At 39.3% G+C, this 15,100-nt stretch overlaps 1 protein-coding gene across 3 annotated transcripts in view; it reads left to right on the top strand.

The window, feature by feature from the left end:
* The window catches only part of dmd (dystrophin), a 1,291,331-nt gene that overhangs the window by 1,148,460 nt on the left and 127,771 nt on the right, over positions 1 to 15,100 (top strand). For 2 of the 3 annotated variants that reach the window (XM_048602828.1, XM_048602825.1), the window contains one exon: positions 3,975 to 4,035. In XM_048602828.1, the coding sequence (XP_048458785.1) occupies positions 3,975 to 4,035 (61 nt within the window). Of the gene's footprint in view, positions 1 to 3,974; positions 4,036 to 6,316; positions 6,356 to 15,100 lie in introns of all 3 variants that reach the window. The other variant, XM_048602824.1, reaches the window with a different exon arrangement.

Genomic DNA, 15,100 nt, shown 5'->3' with positions numbered 1-15,100 from the left:
AACACACCATTTGTCTTCTTCTTTATCTGTTGCATCTGCAAAGGAGTGATACTTCACTGCAGCTGAGGGTATGTACAGGATATTGCTGGGAAAAAGAGTTGAATCATTGAGTTTTCTGTTTATGATAAGATATTTCCATTTGTTTTAAATATAGTTTTTTTCCTTTCATTTTGTGTAATAAACTATATTCTTCTGTTAACAGAACAGCTTTTTGTGAATATGTTCAATGACTGAACTCCCTTGGTAATCAAATTGCTAAAGTAACACTTATTGTCTGTCAAACCAGGCTTCACTCTGGAAACTGATTTGTCTCAGTATTACCATCAGCAGGTATCATGACACTTTACATTGGCATTCTTGTGATTGTCCTGATGAGTGCAAGAAGAACAGCTTAGAAAAAGTATGTCTTTTTCAGCCATACTTAAGTTTGTCTCAGATATGTACTGGGGCTGCTGTCTTTTGGCAAACTCCAAATCAGACAGAGTTCAAGGTGGTACAGAGTAGTAGTTGGGATCATGGATAGAAATCGATGATAGAGTTGTTTCATTGACTTTCATATCATAGCCTAGATTTTCCTCAGCTTGTGGTAATTTATTTAAGAGTGCACGCCCTTTAAGTTTTTGCACACGTTCTTTAAAAGGACCAACTTCTGCTTTGCCTTTGCAGGAACTTCCTGATTGCTGCATGGCCACACAATTTAGAGCGAACATTGTTATGACACAAATTTTGGGTAGTTTTAGGGTGAGCAGTAGAGTGAATGGGATTTGGATCATCACATTGGCTGCCCAAATGGTAGCAGAAGCAAATACTGCTCACCTATTTGAAATCCTGTGCCAGGGTATACAGATTGGAACTTGTACCTCCATTTGTGCAAGAAGAAAGTTTGCAGTTACTGAGCTTCACAAAAGAAGCCATCAGTGTTTTATATTCTGCAACCTGAAACACTTCCCACCTCTGCCACTTTGCATGTTACGAAGATCAGGTGAGAGACCTTCTGTAAGCATTTTAATCCCCACCACAAACTTGGTTATTATCAGTGGCACAGGGTGAAATTTGAGACTTTAAAGTTTATTTACACTTGTTCCTCAGTTTGCTCCCATTGTAGTGATGCCTTGAATATGGTTTGAATAAACTGTAAGAGCCGATGGATGCATATTCTGCAGTTTACATGTTGGTCATTGTCACCTGTCAGCTCAGAGTGCTTTCTGAGTAGACCTCTCAAGGCAACTCAAAGTATATTTACTTTACCAAGTAGCCAACTATGGTAATTCTGGTGTGGGGTATAAGAAATGCTTGTACTACTGGAGTTGTTAAAATTTTTCAAATGTGCGACATGGCATCAGCATTAATCACTATCTGAAAAACATTTTGGAACATGTTGAGGATATTGAAAAGCTTATTATTAATACAAGTTTTTCTTTTTCACAAAATAACAACATTTACTGGTACTCTGTAAATAAACATTGCAGAACTCTGCAGACTATCAGAGGGATTTTGTACTCGCTAGGTTGTAGGTATCTTAACCACTTGGAAATTTTGCCTTAGATGAGCATATACAGATTCTTTGTTAACACTGTAGTATCAGTCTTGCTGTATAAGGATAGTTACCATATTAGCACTGTAAGATTTAGAAAGCAGTCTGTGGCTAGTGGTGAATAGTAGATCTTCTGCTTAGTATTCATATTAAAGTTTATAAATGCACTTATAGACTGATCATATAGTTTTCTTTCTTAAAAGAAGACATATTCATATCAGGATTTTGATTAGTTTTGCATTATTTAACATCTGTAAACATGGTGGGCAAAAAATTGTGAATATTTATGGTGTACTGCAAGGATGCCAAGAGATCAATCAATGGATCCCTTTCTTCCCTTAAAGATTAATCTAGCAACTTAATTAACATTGCAATGGTTTTAGTTGGATTGCTGATATCATCACACTTTTATTTATATTCAGTAGCCTTCTTTCTTATTGGAAGTAAACAATCCTAATCAAAGCTGGGTGACGGATGAAACCCTATCAATTTTTGTTTTGTCTAAAGTAGAGTTTACACACCACAAGCCATGCAGATCGTCAAACAGGTTGAACTTTGCAAACAAAACTGACTTGTCATCTGATGAGACAGAAAATTTTCCATGGTTCTGACTTGGTCCACTTTGTTAATCATAGGGCTGCTAACATAGGAACAGTGGTAGGCCATTCAGTCTCCCAAACCTGTTCCACCATTCAATGAGATCATGGCTGATCCATGACCTAATTGCATAGACCTGCCTTTGGCCCATATCCCTTAATACCTTTGCTTGACAAACATTTATCTATCTCAGATTTAAATTTAACAAATGATCCTGCATTCATTTATTGAAGAGAATTCCAAACATCCACCGCCCTTTATGTGTAGAAGTGCTTCCTAACATCTCTCCTGAACAGTCTGGCCGTAATTCTCAGACTATGTCCCCTAGTTCTAGAATCCCCAACCAGTGGAAATAGTTTATCTTTACCTGCCCTGTCTTTTCCTGTCAATATCTTGATGACTTTGATGAGATCACCCCTTGACCTTCTAAATTCTAGAGAAAACAGGCCTGCTTTGCATAATCTCCCTTCATAACTTAACCCTGAAGTCCCAATATCATTCCTATAAACCTATATTGTACTCCCTCCAAGGTCAGTATATCATTCCTAAGGTGCAGTGCTGAGATTTGCTCACAGTACTGCACGTGGGGTCTAATCAGGGTTTTGTATAGCTATAGCATAATTTCTGTAAAATTGTACTCCAGTTCTCTTGGTATAAAGGCCAGCATTCCGATTTTTCTGAAGAAGGGTCCAGACCCAAAATGTCAGCCTTCCTGCTCCTCTGATGCTGCCTGGCCTGCTGTGTTCATCCAGCTCGACACCTTGTTATCTCAGCATTCCATTAGCTTTCTTATTATTTTCTGCACCTAATTGTGGCATTTTAAAGGTCTATGTACCTGAACTCCCAAGTCTCTTCGGGTATCCACTGTAGTTAACTTCAAACCATCTAGAAAGGGCCCTGATATATCCCTTATCGGTCCAAATCGGATAACATCATACTTGCTTACATTGAACTCTATCTGCTACAGTTTTGCCCATTCACCTAGTCTATCAATATCCCTTTGTAATTTAATGCAATCATCTACACTGTCAATAATGCTGCCTAACTTTTGTATCATCAGCAAATTTGGATATATGACTTTCTTATGGCATTATCCAAGTCATTAATAAATAAGGTGAATAAATGAAGCACTAACACAGATCCTTATGGGATATCACTGGTTACAACCTGCCAATTTGTGTACCTACCCATTATTCCTACTTTCTGTCGACTGCCCCTCAACCAATTTCCCAGCCATGTCAGTGAGCCAGACTAGCCTTAATTAAAGGTTTAATCTGGAACAACTGAAATTGTGACCTTCAAAGATTTTGATTTTACACTTGAATATTTACATATTTGCAATTTCTGGCAGAATAAATACCTAGTTAAACAAGAGCAGTGAACTTTACTTTGCTTTTAGGTGGCTTTATTCATCATATTTTATAGGAAGTTTGTTTTTTGTCTTTTGTGTCATACTGGTACTAAAGTTATAATAACAATAGCATGGATTGAAACATTCCTTGACTGTCACACTGGTCGTTTATTAAACATGCTTTTATTGTTTGTTTTCTTGCTGCAAAATGTGATGGTGGCATTAAAAGCAATGTACACTGTAATTATTGATTCTCCTGGTTTGCAAACCATGAGTTCAACCCTTATTTTTGTGGTTGAAAGAGTTCAATTTCAAGCAGGTTATAGAAAAATTTCTCAGTCCGCTAAGTTAATCCTTCCCTTCTTCATGGGCAGCTGAGCAAATAGATGAAGATCTGCTGAGCTGAGTGTAAAAATAGTCATTTTAATGATTAACGTATTCTTCTTATTTACTCTCGGCTTAACCTTTTTCTCTTTGGTTTCTTGTTTTCAGCTTCTGTCCAGGGTCCTTGGGAGCGGGCGATATCACCCAACAAAGTGCCCTACTATATCAAGTAAGAACTGCTATTAAAACTGTGCATACACCTTAAAAAGATGTGCAATGTTCTTGTTAAGTATAAACCTGAAAGCTCATAGAAATAGGGACAGTATTACAGATGGTCTGAAAAAAAAATGCTTCTATCTTGCTCTAAGACCTGTATCAGTGATGCATCATTCTAACTTGCAGTTGTTGTAAAGCTGTTTACAGCCCTAAAGATGCACTTGTGGCAGTTCTTTCCAAACTACTTGCTGAATTGAACTCTGACTGGCACAGACATCAGAGCAACATAAAGGCAGCTATAGAAACTGAATTTCAGATCTTCTAAATGTCAATTTCATAAACTGAAGCTTCACAAATTGACAAAGGGAATTCACTTTTTAAACAGAAAGACTCAATTTCAAGTAATAGAAATGGAAACCACAACTTAAATTGGAGCCTCTAATATTGAAGCAACTTATTCCATTTAAATGCATGTAATATCAGGAGGTGCATTCTCAATCTAAGTGTTTGATGGAATAAACAAAAAAAAATGTAAATACATCTATTTCATTCTCAGTGATGTGATGAAGAACCAAAGAGAACATATCTTGTCTTTTCCTAGTTGCTCCACAGCTACAAAATACATTCTCTAAATATAGTTGGCTTTTTTTTGTTAGATCAATTTCCCCAATACCCATTTACTTTAATAAAATAAATAAATTTTAAATTAATTTAAATTGTTCAAGTTACCAAGTTGCCTCTGTGCTTTCTTGTCCAGTTGTGGGCCAAAACTTAAACTGACATTATGTTCCAAGTTAGGAGGTGGCGTGACCTGAACCTCAGCCAAAATTTCGAGCGAATTAACAGCCACTTGCATTGATTCACATAGCCAGTATGTAGACAGTTTGAAAAAAATACTTTGCACCCAGTCCCCAATGCTGTGTAACTTTCTACGTCATATTTGAAATAGGTACATGAGTAGTAACTTGTTAAAATACGCTACTCAAGAACATTAAAAGGGCATACAGCTGTTCTGTTGCACTGTTTTAGTTCCGATTCTAGGAGACATCTAATCATTTGCTACCTTCCCACCTTTATATGGAAAAATAAATATCCCTTTTGCTAAACTCTCAGACTTAATGTCTCATGCATATGGATTACTGTTTGGATAAGCTTAGGAATATCGGACTTCTTGATTCTCAACTAAAAAGATACAAGGCAGGAGCAACATAACTGTTGGTCTCATACTGTATCTGGACAATCACAGACTCAGTCATACACACTGATGTAATAGCCATCTCCAACAAAAGGGAATCTATCCATATTCCCTTGGCAGTCAATGGTATCATCATCTCTCCATCCCCTACTATCAATCTCCTGGGCGGTGCAATTGATTAGAAACTGAATTGGGCTAGCTATATAAATACGATAGCTACAAGAGCAGGCCAACACTAAGAATTCTGCAATAAGTAACTCACCTCCTAACTCCTGAAAATCTGACCACCTTACATTCAAGGTACAATTGAGAGGTGTGATGGAATACGCTCCACTGCCTGAATGAATGTAGCTCCAACAACATTTAAGAAATTTGACACCATCCTGGACAAAACCGCCCACTTAATTGGCACCGAGTCCATTATTGGGAACATCCAGTCCTTCTACCACTGATGCGCAGTGGTAGTAGTGCGGACCAAGCGCAAGATGAAGTGCAGACACTCACCAAGACGCCTTTAACACCATCATCCAAATTGATGTCCTCTACCACAAGGGATGCATGGTTTATTAATGTCCTTCAAGAAAAGATATCTACCATCCTCACCTCATCTGGTCTGCATGCGATTCCAGATTGACAGCAATCTGGTTGACTCTGAAATGGCTGAGCAAAGTACCCAGTTCAAGGGCAATTAGGGCAGGGCAATAAGCGCTGGCCTTTCCAGTGATGCCCCACACCTTATAAAAGACATTTTTTTAAAAAAGTACGTTTAAAACTTACACCTATTACACTGAATTCATTTGACGGCACATGTTTTATTTCTGTCGTACTGTACTTAACCAAGTGTATAAATGAGAGTCTAATAATTCTTCATCACGAATGCCAGTAAAAGTCAAAAATAGGGCAAATCCATTCAGGTTGCTCTGTTAAATTATGGAGGCACAATTTTTAAAGGTTGACCGACAAAGATGTCCTGGGAATTCAGGCTGCCACATTAAAAGTTGATTAGGCACATACATTTTCTTTAATCTTTTCATGGGACTTATTTCCTAATACCAGCATACCATTCTTCTTCTAAGCAAGTCTTCTTTTTTTATTACAGTGCAAAGACTGTGATCGGAAGTAAACTAAGGTCATCAGAGTGAGATATCTAATTGCTTGTTGTCTAATAGATTTTGCTTGTAGTTATTAGAAAGTTACCCTGCCATGCTTTATAGCTTTTTACACTTAAAAGCATGTGGTTTAGAAGCAATTTGTCCCCCTGTTGACTCTGGGATCAATTAATAATTGTGGAAAGATGTCTTTCTGACAAGAAGTCTTGATATAAGCATGCTTTTTTGTGACAAATTGAACCTTCCCTGACTTGTGATTGACTGTACTTGCATAAGTATGAGTGCAAAATGACTTTATCTTATAGATAGAGGTCTGTGTGGTTCAAAGAATGATGGAGATTATGATTTAACTGGTCTGCAATGCACAGAAGCACAGTTCTACCTCCTTTCTTATTGTGAATATTTTCTGTGCCTTTTACTCCTTCGCGACTTTAAAGTGCAGTACATTGTTGAAAAATACCAGTTTTATAGTGGAGCATCTTCAAGAAACTGTCTTAAACATTTTTTTTACTCTCTCAGAAACAACAACTTGCATTTATATAAAGTCTTTCATATAGTCCAAGACATGGGGGGTGGGGGGCAGAAGTTCAGCTCAAGGTCAAATAAGATGGCAAGTATGTGAACAATGTGATTAATTTCAGACAGAGCCATGGAGAGAGCTAATATTGATGCCTCAAGAGCAGAATGTCTGCCAGAAGCTAGAGGCAACAGTTTTGATTATCCCAATGATTAATTGGAGTAATTTTGTTTCATCTTGATCTGGATGACAGAAAAGCATGCACCTTTATAAATTGTTTCAGAATGCATCACCATGCTACGTTCACAAGGTGGCATCATGGTGAAAATAATGCTGTTTAGCTCTAATCCTGTAGGGAAGCATGCATGGCCCACAATCTATATGCCATCTTCTTATGATTTCAAATGCGAAATGATGGGGACCAACTCTCATCACAGCATGGCAACAGAGGGCAATACACTATCAGAATTTGTTATTAAATACGTCAGTTACTTTTCCTCATCGCAGTTAACCATTTCCCTGGGGGGAGGGGTTTGGGGATTGGTCAGCTTGGTTGGCTGGACAGCTGGTTTGTGGTTCAGGGTGACACCATCAATCATCTCTCTCTCTCTCTCTCTAATGAGAGAGCAGCCCTATGATCTGGTAGGACTATGGCGACTTTACGTTTATCTTCTGCTGACTTAGCCAAATCTTCCAACTGTTTTTAAATTATGAATTCCTGAACTTAGAATTCCTCCAGACATGTGGTCAGGCAGCTTTGCACCAACATTGTTTCTCCTTCTACAAATGCATTTGCCCTCTCACCCAAATATCTTTGCCCTATTTGCCAAAGCAGAAGGAGGAAATGGAAGGAATGCTACCAAAAACATGTGATTAAATTTAATTTATTGTAGCCGTGATACTCTTAACAGGTGGCTGAGCGCACTGAAAATGAGAGTCCATGCATAACTAGCATTGATCTTTTGGAATACTAAGTACTGTGGATACTGGAAATTGAAACAGAAACAGAAATTGCTGGAGAAACTCAGCAGGTCTGGCAGCATCTGTGGAAAGAAATCCGTTAATGCTTTAACTCCAGTGACCGTTCTTCAGAACCAAAACATTAACTCTGCTTTCTTGACCTCAGTTATTATTGTTATTAATAACCTTAGTTATCAAAAATCTATTGATCTCAGACTGGGAAGCACTATTTGTTCTGTCACCTTCACCATTAGAGGACAGGAGTACAAATTCCGATACCTCTTCCTCCCGATTCAATATACAAGGTTTTGGTATCATTTTGCTGCCCCTTCTGTACACATGACTTCACTTTGAATTCTATGCTTTCCCCCTGCCACCCCCATTCACCTCATTAATTTTCAATTTAGGAATACAAGAAGGATTCTGAAATAATGCCATTAGTACAGTCAGGTTTCAGTGGTATCATATATCCAACAGGGAAAGATGTCAGACATTCAGAAACAAGGTTGGAAGTTCCAGGCAGAAATCTGCTTTGGGACTTCATTTCCACAGCCTCGATTTGATATTCTAATCACAGACAAGGTACAGAGACACTACGGTGATTACTTGAGAGATTGAATGAATTTTTATTAAACATTAATAAATTTAAATGTTAATAACTTTAAACCTTTATGAAAAGAGTCAGTTTGAGGATAATATTTCATTGATTTGTGAATAGAAATGGGATGGCTGCTCTGGATCAAAGCCAGATTTGCATTGTTCTGTCAGCAAAAAATAATTTTCAATGAAATTTTGTCACTGACAAATTACAAAACTGAGAAATGTTGAATGATGTAAAGAAATGCACCGCACCTGTCTGTCATGGTGCTCACGAGATGTTCTTGTTTAAAATAAATTAATAAACCAAACTGAAGCCCAAAAATTCATGTTAAGCCAACTCAAACTAAAGTGTATTTTTATATTCAATTTCAAATTGTTTATTTTTAGAACTGTTTGTCAAATACTCAGAAGTCAAGATGTGTGTGCCTCAGCTCCCTAGGGTTCCAGTAATCACGCCTGACCGAAAACTGGTTGTAATTACTGATATTATGCAATAAACTTTCTAATCACTAATCAGTACATGGGCTCAGAGTGAAGAAAAGAACAAAGACAGACTGGTGGCAGCAAATTAATTCAAAACAACCCCTATCCAGTACCACACACTGGTAGAGGGACTGGGAGCGGATATTTGGGGAAATACTGTATGGTCGTGAGCATGCAGGTCTGACTTCTTTCACAAGAAAAGAAAATCCAGAAGAAAAGAACGAATATTGAAGCAAGTGAATTTGCAACCTTGAGAGAGATGCAGCACACAGGTACATTCAGCACTCCAAAGGCAGAACTTCATTCAGACGTTGGTAAGAAGCAAAAGTGTAGGCTAGCTAAAGAGAACAAAGCCACCCACACGGAAAATACAAACGCTTTAGGAAAGGAGACTTTGTAATGAGCAACTGAATGCTCTTGGAGGTAACATTAGAGATCTCCACAGGAAAAGGGAATGAAAATTAATAAAAGGCCAAAAAGGGAAAGCAGAGCAGTGTAAAAGAGTGTTTTCATCTCGCTCAATGAGCATTGCCACCATCATTGTGCTTCACAGGTGCAGCTGCAAAGAACAGTGCAAGTCCTAAAAGAGAAAATAGACCAGAACTACAGAATCAGTAAAACTGCACAACGTATTTAAGTTGAATACCAGAAAATATAACACAATCTAGTCAAAGAGTCAGGCAGAAGACGAAAAGTCTGGTGGGTTTAAAAGGACTTAGACTCAGTACATACATAGCGATTTTAGCAAGAAAATTTATGAAGGTTTCCAGTTTTAAATCATGAAAGACAGGAAAATGCCTATTTTACTAGGGACAAAGCAGAAACAAATCTATCTTAGCTGCAGAAGACCAAAAAAACCCTGGAATATGTAGTTCGCCACTGTTTTGATTGTTTAACGTGACAGGGGAATCCTGAAAAAGGCAGGAAACCCTGTAAGTAGTGAAGAGATCACAAAGAAACAGATTGAAAATGTTTGAAAGCAGTAAATCATAAAAGAATACATAGTTACTGTAATTTAAAAATTTGTTGAATACTAAAATACAGTATTACACAAACTAATTTTTGAAAAAATAGTAACAAACAAAGAAAACATTGCAGCAATGTCATATTACAGAATTCTTGAACCTGTGTGGAAGAGAATTTTTACATAGCATATGTGAATGAAAGAATACAAGTTTAAGGAACAGAAGAGTCCCAGCAAAATTGAGATGCTACAGATTTATAACTTTACAATTAGAAGATTCATCAGCACATTGAGAAGTAAGAAAAAATGATATCATACTTCAAAGCAAATGCATGGTCAAAGATGGACACAAGATTGAAAATCTCTTAAGGCATAGCATTTCCTCAATATCAGACACAGTGCAGAAGTAGAATAAAGTTATCGTGCTGCAGAAAAAGTGAAGGTTACACCAATAACAGTTCAATATGGTAGAGCAGGTAGAGAGAAAAAAAGGAATTATAGACCGGTAAGCCTAACATCGGTCGTGTGGAAAATTCTCAAATCCGTTATCAAGGAATTTATAGCAGAGCATTTAGAAAGCAGTGGTAGGATCAGACAGAGTCAGTATGGATTTCTGAAGAGGAAATCATGCTTGACGAATCTGTTGCAAATCTATAAAGTTGTAACTCATAGAGTTGACAAGGGGGAGCCAGTCGATGTGGTATATTTGGATTTTCAGAAAGCATTTGACACATTCCCGCATAAAAGTTAATTGTGCAAGATTAAAGCGCATGTAATTGGGAGAAGTGTATTGAGATGGATAGAAAACTGGTTGGCAGAGAGGAAACAAAGAGTAGGAATTAATGGGTCCTTATCAAATTGGCAGGCAGTAACTAGCGGGGTGCCACAGGGATCAGTGCTGCAACCCCAGCTATTCACAATATACATTAATGATTTGGATGAGGGAACAAACTGTAACATCTCAAAGTTTGAAGATGATACCAAGTTGGGTGTGAAGGTGAACTGTGACGAGGATGCAGAGATTCTTCAGCATGATCTCGACAGGTTGGGTGAGTGGGCAAATCAATGGCAGATGCAGTATAACTTAGATAAATAGATCATAGAATCCCTGCAGTGTGGAAACAGGCCCTTCAGCCCAACAAGTCGACACCGACCCTCAGATCGTCCCACACGGATCCATTCCCCATAACCCACCTAATCTGCAAATCCCTGAACACTATGGGCAATTTAGCATGGCCAATCCACCTAGCCTGCACATCTTTGGACTGTGGGAGGAAACCAGAGCACCCGGAGGAAACCCACGCAGACACAGGGAGAATGTGCAAACCCCACACAGACAGTCATCCAAGGGTGGAATTGAACCTGGGCCTCTGGCGCTGTGAGGCAGCAGTGCTAACCACTGAGCCACCATGCCGCCCATGTGAGGTTATTCACTTCAGAAGCAAAAACAAGAAGGCAGGATTACTATCTGAATGGCTGTAAATTGGAAGAGGGGAGTGTGCAGCAGGACCTGGGTGTCCTTGAACACCAGTTGCTGAAGGTAAGCATGCAGGTGCAGCAGGTGGTAAAGAAGGCAAATGGTATGTTGGCCTTCATTGTGAGAGGTTTTGAGTACAGGAGCAGGGATGTGTTGTTGCAGTTATACAGGGCCTTGGTGAGACCACACCAAGAATATTGTGTGCAGTTTTGGACTCCTTTTCTGAGCAAGGATGCTCTTGCTCTCGAGGAAGTGCAGCAAAGGTTTACCAGGCTGATTCTGGGGATGGTGGAACTGACGTATGAGGAGAAACTGACTATGTTAGGATTGCTTTCACTGGAGTTCAGACGATTGAGGGGGATCTCGTAAAGACATAAAATTGTTACACAACTAGACAGGGTAGATGCAGGAAGGATGTTCCTGATGGTGGCTGTGTCCAGAACCAGGGGTCACAGTCTGAGGATTCGGGGTCGACTATTTAGGACGAAGATGAGGAGACATTTCTTCACCCGAACAGTGGTGAGCCTGTGGAATTCATTACCACAGAAAGTAGTTGATACCAAAACATTGAATGTATTCAAGAGGCGACTAGATATAGCACTTGGGGAGAAATGGGACCAGAGGTTATGGGGAGAAAGCAGGATTAGGCTATTGAGTTGGACAATCAGCCATGATCGTGAAGAATGGTGGAGCAGGCTCGAAGGGCCAAATGGCCTCCTCCTGCTCCTATCTGCCATGTTTTTGTGTTTAGGAAAGATAACCAAGGCATTCACGGGGAAAATTTGTGATCCCAATAAGTCAGATTTCATAAAACAATCTTACATCAAAGGACATCTGTTGGTTAAATTTAAACCTGATACAAGTGCCAAGATAACTATCCTAATAGACCAGTTACCATTCCTGAAGAAGCAGAAACCACAGCCTACAGCAATGGTTTTTAACCACTGTGCTGTGACAAGCTAAGAAGTGTACTGGGAAAACTTTGGGAAGCAGCACCGCTTTCCCTGAGTGTTGCGACCTTGACCGTGCTTCTGATCTACTTCAGAGTCTCACTGTCTGCTATTATAGGCAGTATCTGCTGACATGAGCTGCCCCTATTGACAGCACACGTCATCTTCCAGAACCACGCATGCATGGACTTCCGATACTGCACATGTGCAGAGGTTTAACAGTCCACATGCATAGACATGCATCATTGTGCATGCGCAGGAGAAGGTGTGCCATGGAATTGTTGTGTGCCTCGATACTGCAAAGGCTGGAAACCACTACAGAGATGAGACTATGTGGCTGAGGTCAAATGACTGCCAATAGCACAGGTAGGCTACAAGGTACACTGCAAAACAAGAACAAACAGGAGAAGATTTAATTGGGCTTGCTGGACTCGCAGTAGAACACAAAAAGAAATATTCTACTGAGATTACTTACAAGGACAGAAAAGAAAAAATTCCAAGGGGCAAGAAGAAACAATGACCAGCAAGCCAAGACAGATTCACCTAAATTTGACAAGAACAAAAGAGAGCTACCATTTGTGAGTATTGTGTTGAATAATGGCCAGGACAAATCGTATTGGCCAAGAACGTATACTTTGAGCACCAACAGCATCCAATAATAAATGGCGTTTTACCAGTATATAACAAATGACACATTACTCCAGCTTTCCTCTGCGAAGTTATATTTGGGCTGCATAGAAATTGCCAGGAGTATAGTCAGGGCTTTGTTCGTGGTATGGTGTCCAAAGATCTCAAAAGAGATTGATGATATTAAAACACATGGTGAAATCTGCGATTGCGCAAGATGGTTCAGTCTGAAAGCACTCCTGTTATCACTACTGACAGATCAGTAGATAAAACTTAGTGAAGTTTGCCAGTAGAAACAAATACTGAGAACAAGACTGAGCAGTGAACTCATTGTCAAATCCTTAACTGAAGGTGTCCAGGCAGCACAACAGTCTGCTGAACAAATTGGTGAAGCAGAACAGTCAATTCCAGTGACAGAAATAGTGCTGACTGAGCAGTAATCTTTCAGTAACATGACTGAGATTCTGAAAAGGTTTATTTCACTAGTCAAACAGCCATGATGGACGAGTGAAGACAATCCAGCCTGATCAACTACTCAATGGAGAGCAGCTTTATACAACTCCACAAGAAGGCAGAGTAACATCCATGGTTTCAGGACATGGGCAAGAAGAAGAGATTGCCTGACCTAAGCATCAAGGATTCTTTTTAAAGAGACTATCTCTTAAATTCGGAAAAAAAATTGCACCACCTAGAAAACCACGATAACACAACAAATGAAGTATTTGTTTCAACAGAGCAGCTGTCTTCTATGATGGAAATTGCAAGATTAAAGGATTAACAGTGGATGTTTTGGGGCTTATTAAAACACAAAGTGCTAAAGAAACTCAGCAAAGCTGGCTGCATCTGTACAGAGAGAAATAGAGTTAACATTCTGTGTCTGATATGACTCATTGCCAGCAGTTGCAGTACTTTTCTTTTATTATGATGTTTTGAGGCAACTAGGTGAATAGAGAAGATTTCAGGAGATTAAGTGTTCTGCAGATAATACAATGGACTAACGAACAAGATCGACAGAGAATACTGTCCTTTCTAAAGAATAGCCAAGGGTTAAAAAATTCACCAGCAGAGAAATGATCCACAGATCAGAATCAAGGTCAACAGTCCTCAAACAAAATAAAAACGTGCCAGTCTTAAGAGAGTGCAGAATGAGAAAAGTTGAAACATTCATATCACTTGCATTTGTGAAGACCGGGGGAAGATGGGGCATTTCTATCTGCAATATACTTATCGATACCTACATAATGGGGTAACTGGGGAAAGATGTTGTCTAAAGTAATAGTTCAGAAGGAGGTAATGCAGCTGTTACATCAGATCCATCCTTGCAGTGATATCTCTCAGTCTGTGGGGTGGAGACTGGAGTTCTGCTCCAGCTTTCATACTGAGTTGTACCAACTGTACTGACTTTCTAAGGTCCTCGTAATTATGCCTGACCAAATGTTGTTGTACTTACAGCTATCATGCAATAAATATTATTGTTCCCTCAGTACAGTACTTCTTTTGTCGTGACTCTACATTGCTGCATCCTATAAAACCATATGATCATAAGAAATAGGATCAGGAGTAGGCTATTTTGTCCCTTGAGCCTGATCTGACATTCCTCACATAGAAGTTGCTGGAAAAGCTCCGCAGGTCTGGCAGCATCTGTGAAGAAAAAATCAGAGTTAATGTTTCGGGTCCAGTGACCCTCAGAACTGACATTCCTCACATCCATTTTCCTGCATTTTCCTCATAACTCTTGATTCCCCTACTAATCAAGTATCTATCTATTTCAGTCTTAATTATACACAAGGACTCTGTCCCTCACAACTATCAGCAGTGGGAATTCCAAAGACACTCAATCTGCTGAGCGAAGAAATTCCTCCTTATCTCAGTTTTAAGTTGTGCCCCTTTAGTCTGAGACTATGCCCTCTTGGCCTAGACTGTTCCATGAAGGGAAACATCCTCTCAGCATTTTGCCTATCAAGCCCCTTAAGAATCCTGTTTGTTTCAATGAGATCACCTCTCATTCTTCTAAACTCCAATGGGTGGAGTCCCAAGCTGTTTAACCTTTGCTCAGAAGACAATCCCTCTCTCAGTGTTCTAGGTGTGGTCTCACCAGCATCTTGTACAGTCGCAGCTAGACTTCCCTATTCTTATATTCCAACCTCCTTGAAATAAGGGCCTACATTCCATTATCCTTCCTGATTACTTGCTGGA

This window comes from Rhincodon typus, chromosome 11 (assembly GCF_021869965.1).
Source record: "Rhincodon typus isolate 14 chromosome 11, sRhiTyp1.1, whole genome shotgun sequence".
NCBI lineage: Eukaryota > Metazoa > Chordata > Chondrichthyes > Orectolobiformes > Rhincodontidae > Rhincodon > Rhincodon typus.
The sequence above is the reverse complement of the archived record's forward strand: the minus strand, read 5'-3'. Positions and strand labels throughout refer to the sequence as shown.